Here is a 20,899-nt window from a genome sequence, read left to right as displayed (position 1 = left end):
TCAATCACTTGATATTCACAACTAGCTACGATCCAAAAATGCTCTGTATTTGGGAGCCCAAACTCAATTTTTTAAAATTGCTTTGAATAAATTTCTTGTTCTTAATACCAAAATCCACCTCCAAGTTGATTTTTCCATCTACTGCACTGTTGAAAAATTTTCTAAGATTTATAATTGGTAGTGTAATAAGTTGGTTCTCCTTTTGTTAGGAGGCCTACTTTTCTCAAACCCTTAAAATACTTAGTGACCCAAAGTTCAGAAGACTAATCGTATAATCAAAAATTTAAGTATAATAAAAAGTATAAGTAAAAATTTCCTGTTGTTAAAGTGACAATATTGTCATATCATATAGCTATTTCGAAATAGCCTAACCACTCAATGAATTCTGAAGACACCAAAGTACTGCTGATATGAAGGAATTGCTCTTGAAGAGGTATGCGTGAAGTTTAGAAAATGGTGAGTAACAATGCTATTAGCTGCACCCTCAGCAACAATAATAGAAGCTAGCATCACCTTACCTGGGTTTCAAGAGGATCAACCCAGAGTGAAAAGATAAGTACATACTTTATTGCCACCACCTGGTAATAAATTACTAACATACCGTGATAGCATTTTGTACAAGAGCAACACGGCTGCTGTTAATGTTTGGATGGCTGACTCTGCCACAGTACACATGGCATTGTGTTTCAGGAGCAATTAATACTGTAGTATACGAGCACAGAATTTTTTCATCTAGACACAAAATGCCAGCACGATAAAAAACTGAGCCAGCAATTGAAATACTGGCAGCAACCATTTGCCTCATAGAGAAAACTCCTTCAAGAAGACTTCCTGCACTATCAGAAAGGAAAACACAATAAATTCCCTTGAAAAAGTTTTTGAGTTGATGATGTCCTGCGTTTGGGAACTTAACCCTATAACTGGGGACTTGGAGTCAGCAAAACCAGCACACACACAAATGACTTTGCCTTGCATCTTAAGCTTTGTCTGTAAAAGGTCATTAAGAAAATGACTCTAAAATAACAAATAAAGCAAACAAACGAGTAAGTTCACCAATGAGCAAGATTGCTTAAAGAGAAAGATCCCCAAACGAGTAAAGTGAGGTAATTTATTCTCTCTTTTCTTTGGGAGGGCATTTCTGAACCTGTATGGCAGGTTAGCCAGAATATTATTAGTTATGGTATTAATGAAGACAAGATGGTTATTATTCCCACTACAGGAGATAAAAAAATGACAATGATTTTATGAAACTTAAAAAAATTGATAATTTTTTATTTAAAATTAAAAAAAAATTGATAATTTTAAATGTCCTTAAGAATATAGTCTATCCATAAGTATGGAATGTCATAAGTCAGGTCATTCACGATTCTGGGACTGCCTGTAAGTGTGCTCCAAGAAAAAATGCATATTTCTCCATCACCTTAAAATTTGTGCTGATTATTTTGAAAAATATACTTCAGTATCATAAAAGGCATAAGAGTAACTTACATAATGATAAAACACACTGATAGTGCATTTCCTAATGACAATGACGTACCATCCAAAATTTTAAACATCGCAACTCTACACCTTAGCGCTTCCCCTATTCTCACTCCTATAGAGCCTATTAATGCCAGCAACCCCATCTAATGCAAAACATGACTCGATTATGGAGATTTGCTTATGGAAACACTATGAAAGCAGTTTGTGCCAATAATATTTGCACAAAATACACATCTGTTAGGAAAGAAAAGCCAAAATAATGGACATAAAACACATGCTATTAGGGGGCACACTGATCATGCTGATGTAGCAAAACTCTTATGCTTGACTGTTTACCACCAGTCCATTTTTTTACGAGAGTCACATGAGCAATGACCACAATCGCCACCCCCACGCCAAACTTAAAGGCCACTGGAAAGACAGGAAAACCACTTATAGGTCATGAGAATAGGAAGCATCTAATTATTAAACATGAAATAAACAATGTAATGAATATTTTATTTTCTAGCCTGAACAAAAGCTTAAGCCACTGATGCCGTAAGTGTGCAAGCCCTCAGGGATAAGAAATGTATGCTTTAGAGCTTGCTACATGCAGATGCTTTCTGCAGAGCTTTCATTTAAAGATGTGTTTTCCTGTTAAAAAAAAAGTAGCCTATCAAGACATAAGTAAACTCAACTAAACTAAATATCTCTTGGAGAAGATACCTGTAAAGGCCTGCTTACACAATACAGTAACCGTTACAAGTTAATGCATGAACTATTTAGGTGGTGTGAAATGGAGCTTGAATGCATGAACCACATAAACAGGTTCTAATTTCTATTAATGCATTTGTACAATCTGGGTGGTTACACGGAGCATTTTGGTGTTCATTCTCATGTTCATATATTTTGACATTAACTTGCACGCGCTAATGTATCATTCAACCAGGGCTCAAGGCAATAATACAAAGTCAAGGTGGAGCCTCTCATATAATTAGAGAAAATGAGAATGTTAGGTTTCCAAAGAATATGCGCAAATGCACAGACAATTAGTGGTATGGGAACCATGGTTAAAACTACAGGGAAAATTGTTATGTACAGATTCTTGCTTAATTCAATTATCTGAATGAGCTTCACCTCCAACACCTGGTGCACTAATTAGTGCACTCCTCCATTCTACCCCTCTATCTTTGATTCACAGTCCCAAAGTTCTATCAAAGAGTATAGTCAAGAGCAACAATAAGAACCAGGGCCACCACCCACCTAAAAAATTAATGTTTGCAGAGTTCTTTAGGCTGATACGGGAGAATATTTTCAATTAAGAACACATCCCCATTAAGGCACATCTAGTAAAGCATTAACGATCAAATATTTTGTCAGCACTGGTCCATAGCATAGTAATTTGTCCTACATCTCATTGTCAGGATTTATACACACTAATATTTGCTCATATCTCATCACTTTTTTTAAATTACTTTAAAGTTATAAGAGACTTAATTGGAGAGGAAAACGATATCTACTGGAGTAATTTTACACTCCCTCAAACCTACTTCACTCTTCCCTGAAATCAGTCCACTTATGAATCCAATTTATAATGCTCCTCTATCTGCTTTAAAACTTCGATTGGAGTGCTATGTTATTTGACAACATGAACTTTGAATTCCCTTTTTTTCTCCTATTCGTTGTGACCAACAAGCAATAGAATTGAGAAAAAGAGAAGTTTCTCTCACTGGTGTGAAGAGTAAATTGTGAGGTGGATGGTTGAAAGATTTCTCATGAAGACTTACTCCATACAACAGTTTCCTGCACAGTCAATTTTTGGATAATACAAATATTTTCTGTGAGTATTTTACTAGGAATCACCAGTAATTATCCTCTCGTATTTCCTGCAGTCAGTTAAAAATATAATTTTATTGTCCCAAAGAGTGGTAGCCTTAAGTTTTTGAGGCGTATACAGAGATCTCAGGTCAACTGATTCAACAAGAAGAGAAAAAATATAAAGCAGAGAAAATTCATGCAAAGGGATTAAAGAAGTTAGTGCAGGATTGTAAAAAGTGCTAGGAAGTAAACAATGAGGAAATAGAAAATTGAAGAAGAATCGTGGTAAATTAAAAGTATCCATAAAAGATTTTTCTGTGAACTATATTTCTCCAAAATCACTGAACAGCCCTAACTTTGCAAAAATGCCTTACAGTAACTTCAACATAATTAGGACACAAGTGATGAATAACTGAAGGAGCCAACATTAAAGAGTTTCAATAACATTCACATTTTTTAGAGTAGCACCAAATTTTCATCAGGATTATCAATATAATTCCTTTCCTCAAGAACACCACATAATGCTTCAGGCACATGCAATATTCTTGGCTTGTCCAACAACAGTGAGCAGGGGTAAACACACTGATATTTGGTTCTAAATTTGGTGTTTCATTCCGTACCTCAATTTAATTTCTAATATGTATCTATATAGGTTTTTCTTCTACTATGCAAAATTAACACTTTATATGGCTGGTACAAATATGCGCTATTTAAAAACATAGGTGTTTCAGGTCAGATGAGACAGAAATCATTAATGAATCATACTACACAAATTCCACATTTGAAACAAGACTTTATCATACTGTGAGTTTCGCTATTACTACATTTTCAAGAGTGACTGTAAGCTCCATGGTCTGCCCATTAATATCAACGGTGTAAGGAGTGGTGCAGCAAGGGGAGGTATTATTGAGGTGGCAATTTGGTGGGCAACAAAGTGGTGAGTACAGGAGGATGCACTATGGCTAGGGCGGCAGAAAAGAGATGGATTCAGAATGGTGGGAGCGTTGAGGGTTTCACCTTTATGGGAGATTCCTTACAATGTTAGCTACTTAGGAGACGAGAGAGAGAGAGAGGAGAAGAGCCAACTGCCATAGCCCCAAAGCTCCCTTTCCTCACTCATTTATCTTACGAATATTTTGACAGACATTTCTCCCCTGGCACACTAAATTTGGGCCACAAGTGCATCCCAAGAAAAAGAGATACATACATAGTAAACTAGAGAGTGGCATCCTAAGTTTCCAGGAGACTGATATGCAACTACACATGAAATAAGTATGTACCTGAAATCACTAGGAAGTGTGGAAAAGCAACAAAGTTTTATGCTCTGGAGAGAACAAGAACGACACAGCACATTTAATCAGATAGTAGACCTGAAAAAGGTATGTTCATAATAACCCTCTTTCAATGCAATTTTGACATGAAATGATTCTGATTATTAGTATCTCAGAGTGAGAAAGACTGTTTGACAATTTTTATATAAATCTAGCTTTCTAAATAATTTTTTGTTAAATCAATTTTACATTTTCCTCATGCTTCAGTACATACAGGTACATTGAGGAAAGTAAAACATACTGTGACGAAAAGCCTCGTCACAGCTTATTCCACGTTCGTGTCCTGCCCTTTTCCCTGTTCAAGTTGGCGTGCGATCGTAGCAAGCAATGAGCGACCTCTTTTTCTCGTCTGGTATCATTTAGTATGTCTTTTGTTACGTTCAAATGGGTATATAAGGCCCGGTATTGGGTGAACTTGGGTTGATTCCGGAGAAAGCAGGAGACATTCCGCTAAAGAGTGTGAGGATGCACGGTAAGCAGGCGTGTATTGATACAATACATAAGGTGAAAAACTACTCCTCTTGCTAGTTTTTAGAAATTTTGTTATCTTATTTGTGAGAATAAAATGAATCCACAGTTTTCTGAGGGTAAATTAAGATGAAATCCTGATCTCAGTGGTAGCAGGGTAAAGTGACAAATGGAAGGTTGCAGGTTCAACTCTTGCCTGTATGGATTGCTCCTATACAGTGTGTAGATTTTTGCTATTAGCCATTATTTTTTTCAAGTCCCCAAATGTAAAAGGTCTTGCTGTTAATGGGTGATAGAGAAAAATTTTTCTATCTTTTTAGAAAAATTTTAAAATCTAATACATGGGAAAATGCAATGAGCTCCTAGTCCTAATAAGGTCTAATAAGTATGAAGTGATTTTGTAATTTGAGGAGGAGCAATTAATGACAGGATTTTGAGACACATAAGACTACACAATCATAGACACAATAGAACAGAATAATCTAATAATTTCCATTTTCTTGGTTATTTGTCATTAAATAGTGTGGAGAGTCAAATCTTAAATCAAATGACATCAGATGGGATGGATTTCAAGATCACAAAAAGACACGTACAGCCTACAGTGGGACAGAGAAAGGGCGATTGTGGTCAAATTTTAGTATACACCATAGAGGGGCAAGTTGAGTGTGATACTCAAATTACTCATACATAATTTTATTAACTTTAATGTTCCTAGACAATAAAATTCACCCTTTTGATAGTGCCAAAAACTGTTATTTTTCATGCCACATTGCAATTGTTAAGAGAAAGATATTGGCTGAGAGATAAAAAGTACATAACAGGAAAATGGCAGATACACACAAAAACAAATCATGGACACCAGATAATGACACAAAGATCACGTTAAGTGCCAGCAAAAACATCATTTTTTCTCCCCTTTACTTTGATAGGAATTATATGAATTATTTTCATTAGCCAGTAGTTAAAAAAACTAATAATACCTACTGTTTCACCATTAGATCAAACAGAATCCTACGGTTAGGTAGCTTGCGACTCTTTTGAAGAAAGATGAGATTTGTTGGACTCAAAATATACACCAGTAAAAAAAATGAATTTTCAATAAATTATGAAACTTCCATCCAAAAAAGAAAATATCAGACAATCATTCTCAATTCACTATCGTTAAAAAATCAAACTTTTAAAGATATTTATGCACACATATGTAAGAAATGTACACATATGAATAGATGTAAGATGTGAGTACAAATGTACACGTAGATATATGTATAAGCATGATAGATGCCAGAATTTTTGGAAAGGACTGAATTTTGGGACCACTTAGGTCAATGGCTGAATTTTTAGGGTCTAGGTATAACATACAAAGTTTCAAAAGGAGTTAGTCAATGGAAGTGCATATTAGCCATAGCAGTAGTAGTCTTGATTACAGTAGTCAGTAATTTCAATATTTAAAAGGCTTAAGACAATAGCCCAAATACTATTTTGAATTTAAAACCTAATAATAAAATCCATAGCTTTTAATACTGAAGAACCAGCTACTTTTCAGGTATGTGAGAGAACAGAAGAAATGGGACACCCCAATGCTATACAGAAAAGATATGGACATATCAGAATGCCAGTAATCAGTAGTAAGGAGATAAAACTTGAGATAAAAAGCTGAAAGAACAGGGAGAATTAAGACTAAATTATAGCAGTTACACATACTATACACCCATGTCTCGTACAGCGCAATTTCGATATAGCGCAAATACGTTCCTCGGGGAAACATTGCAACGCAGTGTAGCCTAATCAAAAATCTTAAACGCTCTCGTGATAAAACGTGAACTTGCGCTAAGTACACACGAATTTTCTATAATTTTACGCATATTAATATTATTGCTTGCCTCAAATCTTCTTTTTTGTTTATATATTAATCGAAATCCATTGCTGTGCAATGGCCAAAAGTATTACTCGTCATTGGGTCCAGATAGCCGGCCTACCGAAGTAATTTATCTAGTCTCCTTAACAGAATGATAATAAATAATTTAGATCATTAAATAAGCGTGGGGCTAGTGGAAATGAGTTTTTTTAAGCGATACTGGTTGAGACGTAATTTTTGCCGTCGAAGGTTATCGGGCGATTGACTTCCAGGTAGAGGGTCTACGCTAAAGCCTTCAAGGTCATCGGTATTCACAGGGGAGAAATGGAGCAGTGGTCGAGTTGCGCATGAATAGCATCAACACATAAAAGGGTCCGCTATAGAGACTCAAACACAATGGCTTCGTTCCCTCCCCGCAGTCGTAGGCCTTCTGCGTCTCAAGAATACAGTTCAGCAGTAGAAGGTCATTTCGATAGAGCCATGCAGAGTAAACACCAAGAGAAAATGGCAAAAAATAGGAATGCTGGTAGAAAAATCAAGAATTTATCAAGAAAAACCATTAACCTAGAAGAGAAATTGATGTAGGTCAATTGCTTTGAAAATGGAGAACGTCAAAGTGATATTGCGCGGAGGTTTAAACTCACGATGCCTTTTTCTGAATAAAGACGGAGTCAAAACATCAGTGACCTCAGCCGCATCAACCAAGCGGTCTACACATACGGAAAGTTCATAGCGAATCAGTACAAAAATACGAGAGTGGTAATCGCTCCGAGACATTTAGTGAAAGCTCCGGTTGGTTCCAGAATTTAAACGGCAAGCTGGTATTTTCAATGCGGCGATATCAGGTGAATCTGCAAGTGTTGATAGCGCAGTCACCACAACATTTTCTTATGAACTCCAAGCTGTGATTGAAAGTGGCTCCTTTCCCCCTCAACTAGTTTTTAGTGTTGACGAGACGATACTCTTTTGGAAAAGAATGCATTCTCGTTCATTCATTTTCAGGGAAGGAAAACCTGGGTCAGGTTTCAAGGCATTTAAAGACTTTCACGTAGCTGCTAATAAAGACTCGGAGGACTTCAAATTAAAATGATTTATCATTCATAAACTCCGCTAGCTATGAAATGGCATTCAAAGTGGCATTTGCCTGTCATTTCAATGAGCGACAAAAGGGCCTGGGTGACACAATAGTTGTTTTTCGACTGGTTTGAAAAATCGTCAACTGCCGGCAATGCATTACGAACCCCTGAGATAGCAGATGTTAGCCCACCCGCACGACAGGACGGAATTTTTTTAAACGTGAATAAAAGTCTTCAAATGCGTGCATACTATCTTTAAAGGTGTTTTAAACTATAAACATTTATATAAATAATGTTTTCTAAGGCTATTTATGGGAATATATATGTTATAGAGGAAATTCAATACCGAAGACCAATGCTACCAGGAACGCATCCCTATCTTCCCAATGTTAAAACGCTCTCGTATAACGCAAATTTGTATAGTGCAAAGACCCCAAGGAACGTATCCCTTGCGCTATATGAGACATGGGTGTACTTATTTTTAATTTAAATTATAATTTAATTTTTATTTAAGAGAATATCAGTGAATTAATTCAAGTTTGTTTTATTAAACATAGCTAAAATAGAGGAGTAGAGTATGAAACAAATTTTAAATTGGATTCATGCAGCCATATGATCATGATACATTTTTACATACAGATTTTTTGTCTTTGCCATTTTCAAAATTTCCTGTTTATAGAAGAGAGGCAAGTCGTTTCACTGCATGATCCTTTTCATCATATTTAAACATTTTATGTCCAGGACCATAGTTTTGTTTAGAGAAAGTACCTTTGTGTACCCATTCAATTCAGCAGTAAAGACCATAGCAAGATGGGAGGAACCAAAAACCCCCAAATATGTTTGGGAGATACTGTTTTAGATGCACATCCTCCAAATGAAGCCTCTTATAAAGTATTCCTCTCCAAGTAAATTATCTATTGTTTAATATCTCCAAAATTATATAATTATGGGGTTCACCCCAGAATTTTTTTTTGTTACATGTTTGGTTTAAGTGTGTTAGGGTTTCAGAACCACAACTTAGTAAAAATCAGGTTTTCACAACATATTGTTACAAGGAGGTTCATTAGATGGAGGTTTTATTATAACATGCTCTTGGTATCACTGTGGGCAATCCAAAAATAGATTCCCAAAGTAAAAATCTTATGTGTACCCTAAGGTCAAAGCAGATTATCAGATGCATTAGTGACAGGCACATTCTGAAGCCTATGGTGATCACCAATGACTCAATCACATTTGAAACCTTGTTTGCAATTAGTACTTCCTTACACCTCCTTCCACCTACCTAAGAATTCAGCCACAAATGAAGTCTTGCTCCACTTTCAATGTATTTTAAATTTCAATAGACTTTACCATTTAAAACCACAACACATTCACAAAGAAGATTTGAAAAGGTCTCTTTAGTGCTCAATTGTTACATGTTAGGCAAAGGGAAGAATCAAATTGGATAAACAATACATAATCTGCCACTAAAAGCTAAGGTTACAGCACTGTCCATGTCATACAACATCTGTAAGTACAACTGGTGAAAATGCACTATTCTCAGAAGCTGATTTAGTTTTCAACTTGATGTGAAATATGATTCCAAATCTTTCTACTTCCTCAAGCACATAAGAATGACATATGTCCTAACTAAGCCTACGAACTTATTTTTTTGAGAAATACTTCAGCTTGCAATTTTGTACTTTAGGCACAGACTAATTCAGCTGGTAAATGATTCCTTGCCACATCACTTTTTTTTACCCCAAGTGAACAAGTAGGCATGCTGAACCATTAAGTGTTCAGAGTGAGCATATTGAAGAGCATTGTGAATTAAAGGGATGCATATTTCCAAAAAAGTAATGTAGTCAAATAAATAACTTCCAAATAAATTTAATTTATTTTAATTCTGGATGGACCAATACCAGGAATTGTCAATATCGAGTTCACTTTGAATTAATAAAAACCAATGAGTCAAGTTTTAAAATCTTGAACTTTTACCAGGATTCGATTGAGGACACCCTTCAATCTAGAGCTCTCTAGCACTGCAATTCAACACCTTTTTGGCAATACTTGTGGGAAAACCTACGAATTAAACATGATAGTGTAAGGAAGTCCAAGCTAAGGATGGTGGATTAGGGGAGAACAAAGCAGGGAACCTTCTTTATTAAGATTTATTAAACATAAAAAAAACTCGGGCATTCCCAGGTGACCGACACATTTCAATCATATTTGCCACCAACAGCCTTGCTCAAGACTTTACCGTACATTCTGCAATTCAAAAGACACCTCTCCTGCGTATCTGCATCAGTGGAAGAGGAGTTTTTAAGATTGCAATTCCAGCAATACTTCCATTCCAGTGGCTCTTACACATACACACCCAGAGACACACTTGAACATTTGCAATGTCAATAGACTTGGTATTGTTCAATCACATGATATCATAAATATTGGCCACTACTTAAAATTAGTATTGGTCCATACCTAGTTTTGGATGATATTTTACATTTTCCATGATAGGACAGCTTTTCATAACAACTTTCCATTCTCAAAGTCTCGACTTTTCCCTGATTTTGGTCCAAATTTTTAAAAATTCACTGACTTTGTATCAATCGCAAAGAAGTCTTACAAAGGATATTTATGTACCGAAAAATGCAGTAAGATAAATAAAGGTAAATAAAGTTAAGTAGAACCAAGCTGGCACAACCCCTTGCCACCCAGCTAGGACGGCAACAAAATGCCCACCTCACCACTTTGAAGCAGTAAGGCTCTGTGAGCTCAACCACAGTTATCATCACTTTGCTGCACCTCTAGAGTTTATCCCTGACCATAATTTTATTTCCCAGTCCTCCAGTCCAGATTTTTATTTCTCTGACTGGTATAAAACCCTATAGAAAACCTAAGCTAACTATCTGATAAGCATACATACATACTTTATGGGGCACCACTTTGTTCCACAAAGTCCTTCAATTGTCTACATGCAAAAGAAACACATCATAGGGTGTACTCACCTCCGGAGCTTTCCTCCTCCTCCTCCTCCACTTCTCCCTCCCCTTCGCCTCCTTCCTCCCCTTCGCCGTCTTCATCCCCCTCCCCTTCTTCCTCTTCTCCCTCCTCCTCCTCACCAGAGTCTACACCATCATCATCTCCCTCTTCTTCTTCTTGCTCCTCCTCCTTCATCCCATGCAAAGCAAAATACAAAAAAATAAATAATCAGTCACTGCTCACACACACACGCACACAAGGATCACTTTGAAAAATGCCACAGCAATTGAAATCATGAACTCCAAAACAGCACGACTACATTCAGCAAAGTTATGGAGACAGCCCACTTCTTCCGAACATCTTCAAAACTAACAAGGCTATTACTTCAACCTTTCCTTATCAATATTAGACAGATAATAGATACGTTGTTGTCAGTACTTGATTGATAGATAAAAATCAAAGCAATATCTCCGGAGATTTTCATAACAACTTGCACATATCAAGCACAGTGGACTTGTGCTGTTTTGGAACTCTTGGCTTAAATTTCGTAAATAACCACAGCATTCTTCATATTTACCATGGCCTTTAATAACTAATCTCAGTTTTGTTAAGTTTCTTGGTAATTCAGCTGCTATGATTAATATATTTTATAACATTAAATTTAAAAAATTTGGTGAAACTTTCACAAGGAAATCATTTACCCTGACCTGCATTAAAAGTAGGGTCTCTCAAATTTACAACGTAGCCTTAAACAAATTAAGCTGCTAAGATATCTTCTTAACCAGAGGAATTTGATCAAATTGTATGCCCCAACCGGTAACTCCAAAAAAGCTGACATTAGACAAGTCTCCAGTTATTTCTCAAAATTATGCCCACAGCGAACACCTTTACTAAGTACAATACCGGTTGGCTAATGGGCTGGAGAATACTTGCTGCCAAAACTTCTAATCTGTCATGGCAGATCATTCATGCCTCTAACCACCTCATACTAAGTATGGCTGTCCCGCCAAAGATTCATCCATTCGTTACACAACTACATACAAAATCACACTTTCATAATCTAACTGTAAAGTTTACTTTTCCAAATTTGGAATCTAAGTACTAGGGATACAACGTAAAAAGACACTTATTTTTGCTGAAAGAGAAATACTTATTAGGATTTAAGGGGGTTGGTCGCGCCGCCTGAATACACCCCTGCAGAGGCTATCTGTTATTGTCTTCATCCAAACAGAAAAACAGACTATACCGCCGATTTTTTATAAAATACTAGCTGACCCGGCGAACTTCTTACCGCCTAACAATCAATGAACTTACAGTTTACTTACACCAGTTATAAATCAAGAGCGGCTGTATCGTTTTTAATCAAGTTTAATTTATTATAATAAAATAAGGATAAAACTACGTAAATGAGTACCAAAATTGCTTGTCAGAAAGATATTTTCTTTTTTGAATCTACACATGGTGGATCGAAGCACGTTTACGCGTATCTTTTTCAATAAATTTTCTTACGTTTTAGCTTAAGAAATTTTGGGCATTGTGGTTTAATGAAGCAGTTCATGAAATAAAAATTATACGCATTCAGTTGTTGGCTATTAGCGCTATTAGCTGTAAAAAATGTTTTTAGGTCCAAGTCTGTTGCATACACTTGGCCCATTCAGGGGGCAGGTTGACACAACCCCAGACCGACGCTTAACTGATGCTCAAAATCGTGAAAGAAAAGCCCCTATGAAGCAGCATTCCCATTAAATGACTTAAGGCGCGCCAGTTTTAGTATCTCTGTTTGGAAAAAATGCAATGCGTAAACGTACTGCATGCGTAAACGCACCACGGTGAGCCCTACACATTCGGGTTTAATGTCTTGCGTCAAGCACCTTCTGATAAACAACACTTTTGGCTTTGTTATCAGGCGCAAGATGAAGCGGATGAAGCTAATTAAATATAGCGAAGCAAAGCAGTGACACAGCGAGGGGTGGTTTTGGGGATAAACCCCCCCCCCCCCAAGAGCTTAAGAGAGTTTTTTTATGAAAGATTTTGTTATTAATATTAGGGGGACGGATGACTAACAAACAAAACATATTTAACTAATCACACAGTCGCAAAACCCACTATTTTGAACCATTTATCTTAAAAAATGTCTGGGGGAAGTGCCCCCACACTTCCCGCTTACCTTAGCGAGTTTTCTATACCCTACAGACCCGTAGTATTAGCTGCGCCCAAAACCCCCTATCCTAGCTACGCACTTGAGGTGAAGGAAGAAATACAGAGGATGGTTTATCGACTCGTGAACATAGCACGTTAAATTGACCATGAGAAAATCATGGGTTTTCATTAGCACATGAGCACAAACAACACAAAAACTGAAAGACTGACCATGCGATTTTCAATCGTTATCACGAATGTAACACGAATTGGAAATTGAATACGTTTAAGCTCATAAGGGCATATGAATTGAGATCATGGAATCTTCGGAATGAGGACTTCCTCACCTTTGAAATTCCTTTGAGTAAAGTTACGTGAATCACATTCATTACCAATTTTTTTAATCACCAAACACGTTCCGTTGGATAGCTATGGTTGGTTTATGCTTCGAAAGATCATGAACACAGAAACTACATTTTTTCTGTGAATCGTGCCTTGGTAAGCCAGTTACGTCCAAGGACTTAAAATATTCAGATAGATAGTTGGTGATTTCGTCTTCGTTTGTAACACATTTAAAAGATTCGAACCAATGCAGAGTACGAACTATTTGAATTTACCTCGTTTTAGTCATCCACATCTTCGTTCTTGCTCGCTAAATAAACCATCTTTGATTCTTTTGGTGATCAATCATATTCTGGAACGCTTTGTTGATGAGCTCACCTTCCGCTCAAAATAATTTGCAATAACTCCAAGGAAATGAGTTAAAACTACTCGATTCGTCGACAGGAACACGGACATTACCGTTTGTCAACAATTGCTTGGAGATTTGTTTACAAACACGGTAGTGAAGTGCCAACTCGAGCTGGGCCACGGCTGGGCTTACAATTAGCTCGAATTAATTTTTTTAAATTTAATTTCAATTTAATTAATATTTTGAATATATGTAGTAATTAAAATGTTATTTTGTTACGAAATTCAGTCATTGAAGTGGTAAAAACAAAACAAATTATTTTATTTGTAGTTTTGACCGACTTATCAATTGTTGTGTTACTATAACTCCTAAAAGCATGTCCATATGAAAGAGATGAATTTTTTTTGTGAAATTATCCTTTTTTTAATGGCCTATATGTTAACCCCGCCTGAGATGAATCCAAAGAACCAAATCTCATTGACATCGGTGCAGCCGTTCTCGAGTTATAAGTGTTCTAACTAACACGATTTTCGACTTTCTTTTATTTTAGATTAGAAAACGTTTGTATGTGAAAAAGAAAAGGGCTGTTTTTAGGGTTTTCCCGGCAATTATTCGATTCTTTCTCGCCGTAAGAACCATCCTTGGACTTCAACGAACATTTAAAAAAAAGAATTGGCCAAATTGGTCCAGGCGTTGTTGAGTTATGCGCTTACCAACACATTTTGCGATTCATTTTTATATATAAGATTTGAAAAAGGTGAACCTGTGCTTCTGTCTAACGAATATTTTGTACATGGCTTACAATTATATCAATTAAATGTTAAACTTGATCAATATTAGGGTTTTTTGAACAGATATCTTGGCATCCCATGAACCGATAAGGTTTTTTTGTTCGACAAATTCAATCTATTACCCTTTATATACCATAAGAAAGTACCATCATGTACTCAGTTACTGGCGAAAAGCTACAAATTCAATAATCATGAGGCCATGCACGGCATTTTTCGTTCTACGCTCGATAAGAATCTTGACTAGCCTTTCTCTCCCGTGTCTTTCCCCTCCACTCCCCATTCCACCTTATTCTCTCGCCTCCCAAGACAGAGCGCCCGAAGGCTGGGAGGTGGGGGAAAACCTCTCTCCCCAGGTATCAAGTATCGTCTGCGCCCACTGAACGTCAGCCTTTCACCAGCCTTCGCAAACATTATTAGCTTTGTATTTTGTTTCTCAAGCCAAGGGGGCCGTGTGCAACAGTCGGCGGAATCACTGGAACACTTTTTCAGAGGCGGGTCGCTTTTAGTTGGAATATTGCAGAATGGAGAAGGAATATTAGAGGTGAAATGCCCTTATTCTTGTAGAAATATGTCCCCGAGAGAAGCTATCGAGAAGAAAATAATCCAATATTGTGAATTGATTGAAGGAGAGCTCTCACTAAAAAGAAATAGCTGCTATTATTATCAAGTGCAAGGTCAGTTGCACATAGTAAAAAAAATATTGCATTTTCCTGATCTGGAGCCCTCACGGAATGCTTTTTGAGAAAATTAATAAAGATGATGCTTTCTGGACTCACAATATGGAAGAAAAATTGAAAGATTTCTACATAGACCACCTACTTAGAGAAATAATACATCATACGTATCCTAAAAGATTAATGATTAAGTAATGTAATGATGTACGAGCAGATTTTTATGATTTCCCCTAAATAAAAGGAGACACCATGTACTAAAATTTTCTCGTGTTTAATTACATTGCAGCTATGTATCCACATTAACAACCCCAATAGAATTTCATGTGCTTTGATGTAACTCAATCCAGTGATTTCCCCATTTCAGTATGCTATTAGCAATAAAAGATTGATTTTACGGAGTTAGCGTAATTTTTTTCAATGCATCTTCATAGTACTAAACAAAAAATGGCTCGGGGACCTATATTCAATTGGCTGTAAATGAGAAAAAGAGAAAATGTTTCTAAGTGAGCTATTCCCGTTACTACAGCACATTAGTCTTCAAGTGCTGTAAAAACGCAGCCAAATACATATCGTCTTCAATCACTTTAGAGTTTCAACTTTAGGAATGATTCAATACGTAAAGGTACAGCGAAAGCGACGGTCTTCTTATTAAAACGCCTTACTTCTTTAAATATGGTCAAAAATACGTCGTGTTTGGACTCATTCTTTTTTAGATTTTGTGCATTTATTTGATCTTCTACATTTATTGAGGTACAACAATAACTGCGATAAGTTATTGTTTATCGCCCTAATGCCTACTAGGTGACTCATATTAGCAGCCTGACTTTTGATAAGGGGGGACATCAAAGCGAGCAGTCACTGAATGTCTTCTACTGGGGAGTGGTGGGAGGAAATTTGATGCTCCAAAAGAAATCTAATCCTATTGCTCTCATGTTACCTCATATTTTTTTCTCGTGGCGGGAGGGCCTTCTCACTGCTCCCATCCTCCAAATTCATCCTTCCCCTCCAGCTCCAAAACCCCCTTCCACTTTCGACAGAGGCGACACAAGCGGTGGATCCTTGCGTTATAAAAACCGTTAAAAACGTAATTTCAAATCGCGGTCAACCCCCTTAAATCCTTTACTCTCACATTTTTCACCCTCCATTCCAGCAGACCACTTGGGATGTGATTTTTAAATGCCACTGGATTTGCAAGTGGTGAGCCAAGTGACACTTAACCAATGAGTAAATAGTGACCTATGCTGTGCCGAGTATAAGTGGAAAGGTTTAAGTACATCTGCTTTGGCATATGCATTTACAGTAAAAAATGGAAACATACTGAAATCATTCAACCTGAAAAGTATTGCCTTCCATGACATTAATACCCACCTAAAGATTTGCCAGGGATATACTCCTCACATACATGTTGTCTTGGATAATTCACAAAGAAAAGCTTTCAAACACACAAAGCATGCAGTTTTGAATGTCTCAGAAACCCAAAATGACAAACACATCACAAAAATTATTTTTTATAGGAGTACACAACCTTAACTTCACGAAAAACAAAGGGAAGAGTCAACAGCACAAATAAATTTCTCAATTCGTTATTTATCAACCGAGATATTTATTGACACCTATTAATGGAATGAAGAATTGACCTGTGCGAAAAATCCGCAGAGAAAAAAATCATTCGCCTTGACCAGGATCCATAACCGGATTCCTCGATTTCCAGCCAAGTGCTTTAGCTAGTTAAGCCACTGAGGCGTAAATCTCCCCTGTGAAAATTGGTGGGCAATTTGTTCCACAGGAGAGAATGATGCCTCGGTAGCTTAACTGGCTAAAGCTCTCGGCCGGAAATCGAGGGATTCGGGTTTGAATCCCGGTCAAGGAAAATGATTTTCATTTTAGTGTGGATTTTTCGCAAAATTTGTGAATTGCAGGTGACTCCTGTAAGGTTATCACCAAAACTAGTTCCAGGGTCATTCCATGTCAGTTCACCCAGGCATGGCACCCACCGACTCGGATTTTGATGAAATTTTTGTCACTAGCTACTATCACCTATCTAATGACCCATGTAAAATATTTCTTCTCTCACTCTCATAGTTTGCAAGATATGAGGAGTCAAAGTTTGAGATGTTTGCTCAGAAGTGGCGCTAATGGGAGTCAAATTCCAGAGTGCAGGGCACAGGGTAAAAATTCATAACTCAGAAACCACATAACATATTTGAATGAAATTTTGACCCCTTGTCTATCCAAGTACATAGCTTCCATAGTAATGTCTTTTATTCCCCTTGCATTGTTATGTTGGCCAAAATGATGTCAACAGTTGTTAATTAACCGATTTTTTTAGCTCAAAAACATTACTTCATATTTTCAGAATTATCACCAAAAGGCAGAGCAGTTAACTCATCCAATTTTTTTTTAAATTGAAGGTTAATATGTGCTCCAATATACTGTGAAATAAAAATGGTGGTGTTTTGACTGCCACTATGAGTATTTCAGGTTTTACTTTTTTTTCTGCCCCTGTGAGAGGGATTTTGGACACGTACTGTAAGATAATAAGTATAAGTGTATCTTGTATTCTGAAATGTATACCTTCATGAGGATATATTTGAAATATTGGTCAGTAAATCTAAGACCAAACATGTAGTCTAGTGAATGTGGCTCTTGTTCATACAATTTTTTTTAATAGCAATACTTGGCTTGTGGCAGCTGAGGGTAAAAAAATCCAAATGGCTCAGAAATGTGAAATGATGCTTTTTTCCTGGAATTTACCCATTTTTCAAGTGTTTAGTTTATGGAAAAATTGGTATCAAAATACATTAGACTCTTACTGTGCATTAGAGGATAAATGGAAATACTAATTTAAATAAAATTATTTAAATACTACACTTCAATGTGTTTAAGGGATCTCCCGAACATCTCTGGAGGCTCTCTCGGGCAAACTAAACGCTTTACAGTACCACCAATTCCATCACATGGGGATTTTCGATATGGGTGCACAAATTTCACTTTTACATCTTGTTCTTCCCCGTGTTTAGAAAGCACTCATCCAAAAAACCAGTGGTCATCATAAGCACATACAATGTACAAGTTTGTTAACATCTGTGAAAAAGTGATTAAATGAGTCCCGCTGAACTGGAGTTGTACAAATTTAGCCTCACTTTCACAGAAGAAGTATGGTCTTCCAAACCCTTAGTGATGGAAGAGCTGGCAGAGCAAATGGTATTACTTATAGATATGTAGCAGGTTGTCACCAATATCCACATTCCTTGATGGCAACTGGAGTATTAAATTTCTATTTCACTGGGAGAGATAATGCTGACATTATGTGCCACATTGTTTTCTCCCCTGCCTCACATATGATTGTATTACATGACAAACTTGAGAAGGTAATACAATCCCACCTATTCAGCCTCACTTTTCAGTGTTATTACATCTCCCCAAGGAATAAGAGAATTAAGTGCAACCTCTAGGAAGAATAAAGTGTTACAATGTATCACAGTGAGGGCATGATAAATCAAAATAGATTCTAGGGTACCACTTTTAGTCTTCTGCCAAGTCTTCTTGTGTAAAGATGCTCCCTGGGTGTCCAAGTTTATTCTGTGTGTACGATCAGTGTATTTTTACCTGTACATTAATTGTGTGTGCTATGAGTTAGGCAAAGCTGCTCATTGTGAACTTCGACATTAAAAAAGGTTAGTGTCTCCACTATGCTTCAAAATGAGCAAATTGTTGAACTGTGCAGCATTGGAAAAGTAACTGCATCTGATTGCCTCAAAAAAAGCTACACACCAGTGGTGCAACTGAACAAAATTGAGATCATGAGTATGCTTGAAAAACAGCTGTTATCTCTCAGAAGTGGTGTACCTGGGGAAGTCCTATCCAATGTCTGCGAACATCACAGAATATACTATTTGAAAAAGTATGAAACCTACCAAATATATTGTCTTGATCCTTTTAAGAGCCACAAGAAGAAAATATCAAAATCACTGAGAAATGTAAGTCTTGAATTTGCAGAAAAGGCCTGTAAAATCCCAACTCTTCGGAAATTAGTGCCAGGAATGAAAGTATGCCAGCCATGTAGGGAGGAAGTACAAAAACACTCCAGGTTTGGAAATGAGCTTTCTGATGTTGAAGCAGTAGATAGTGACAGCAACGATAGTATTTTGAATTTTGAAACAACAGTATCCCAAGAAAAATCAACTAAGCTACTTAACAGAACGCTGCAAGATATAGAGGAGTCACCTTTAAAATTTCATGGCATATCATCTCACAGAAGGTCAACCTACGCTAAAAGGAAAGTAGAGTCAGCATGCAGTAATTTTAAAAGGAAAGTTAAAAGACTTCTTGATAAAGAATTATCTCCAGAAAAGGATGACCCAAAACTGCCAAAAGAACTACTTCAGAAAGTTCATGATATAGATGTGCTCATAGACTTAACCCGTCAACGCCCACGGGTGCCATAGGGCACCCAGTGCAGTGCTGAGCCAATGCTCCGGCAATGTATTTAATATGTGAATTTTAGCATACCTTTCAGTGCACATACTTAGTAGAAGGTTTCCTCCATTATTCAGTCAGTTTGAATTGTGTTCTTTGTGTGAAGTTCATAAGTATCATATTTTTTAAAAGTGAAATATGCGTGACTTTAAAAAAAACTTTGGACGCTGACGGGTTAATCAAACAAAAAGTTGACACATCAAGCACCCATCAAGGAAAGGTACATCTGTTATCATTGGTACCAACTTTATGGAGCAGGAAGAAAGTAATGGAAGAGTTTCATGTGAGTGAGTACACTGCCCGCCAAGCAAGAGAACTTTTCAGAGACAATGAAAAATTAGCTGCACCTGAATTGAGAAAAGGGAAGGCAAAAATAAAACATTACAATTAGTTAGGACTTTCTATGAAAGTGATGAGTACTCAAGAATGATGCCTGGAAAGAAAGATTCCATAAGTATCTCCAAAAATGTACATGTTCAGAAGAGATTATTACTTGCTAACTTGAAGGAATTGTATTCCACTTTTAAATTTGACTTCCCCAGAATTAAAATTGGCTTTTCTAAATTCTGCAACCTAGGTCCAAAATGGTTTGTGGTAGCAGGATGTCCTGGAACGCATTCAGTGTGTTTTTGCACAATTCATTAAAATGTCAACCTACTGCTTAGTGCCTGTAATATAGAGGAAACAAGCCAGGACCTAATTGGTTATTTCGTGTGCTCTAGAAATAATAGGGACTGTATACTGCGACATTGCTCTCAGTGTCCTTCACGTGAAAAATTGAAATGCTTACTGCTGAAAAAGTTTGAAGAATGTGACCCCAGAGATGAAGTTTCATACAGTCAGTGGGTTTCCAGTGACAGATATCAACTGGTGAAGTTCACGGTGACATTTGATGAGTACCTATCAATTTAAATTCAAAGAGTGGAAAAACTGGTGCCCCATTCATTTATTACTAAGGTACAGGCAAACTACCTTAAGAAAATGAAAGAAAATCTTGGACCCCATGAAGCAGCTGTTCTCTTTGACTTCAGTGAGAGCTACTCATATGTTATCCAGGATGAGGCACAAGGGAATCACTGGACAAGTGTTAGTTGTACGGTACACCCTGTTGTGATTTATACTCTAGATCACCTGACTACACAGCTTATTATTCCC

The 20,899-nt window shown here is 36.9% G+C and overlaps 1 protein-coding gene across 1 annotated transcript in view; it reads right to left on the bottom strand.

The window, feature by feature from the left end:
- Positions 1–20,899, bottom strand: part of LOC124153257 (retinitis pigmentosa 1-like 1 protein) — a 65,859-nt gene that overhangs the window by 30,207 nt on the left and 14,753 nt on the right. The window contains exons 7-8 of the mRNA XM_046526354.1: positions 10,997–11,159; positions 1,819–1,893 (exon numbers count right to left, since the gene is read on the bottom strand). Coding sequence (XP_046382310.1) covers positions 1,819–1,893; positions 10,997–11,159 — 238 coding nt within the window. The remainder of the gene's footprint in view (positions 1–1,818; positions 1,894–10,996; positions 11,160–20,899) is intronic.

The sequence above is a fragment of the Ischnura elegans genome, chromosome 2 (assembly GCF_921293095.1).
Source record: "Ischnura elegans chromosome 2, ioIscEleg1.1, whole genome shotgun sequence".
Classification (NCBI taxonomy): Eukaryota; Metazoa; Arthropoda; class Insecta; order Odonata; family Coenagrionidae; genus Ischnura; species Ischnura elegans.
The sequence above is the reverse complement of the archived record's forward strand: the minus strand, read 5'-3'. Positions and strand labels throughout refer to the sequence as shown.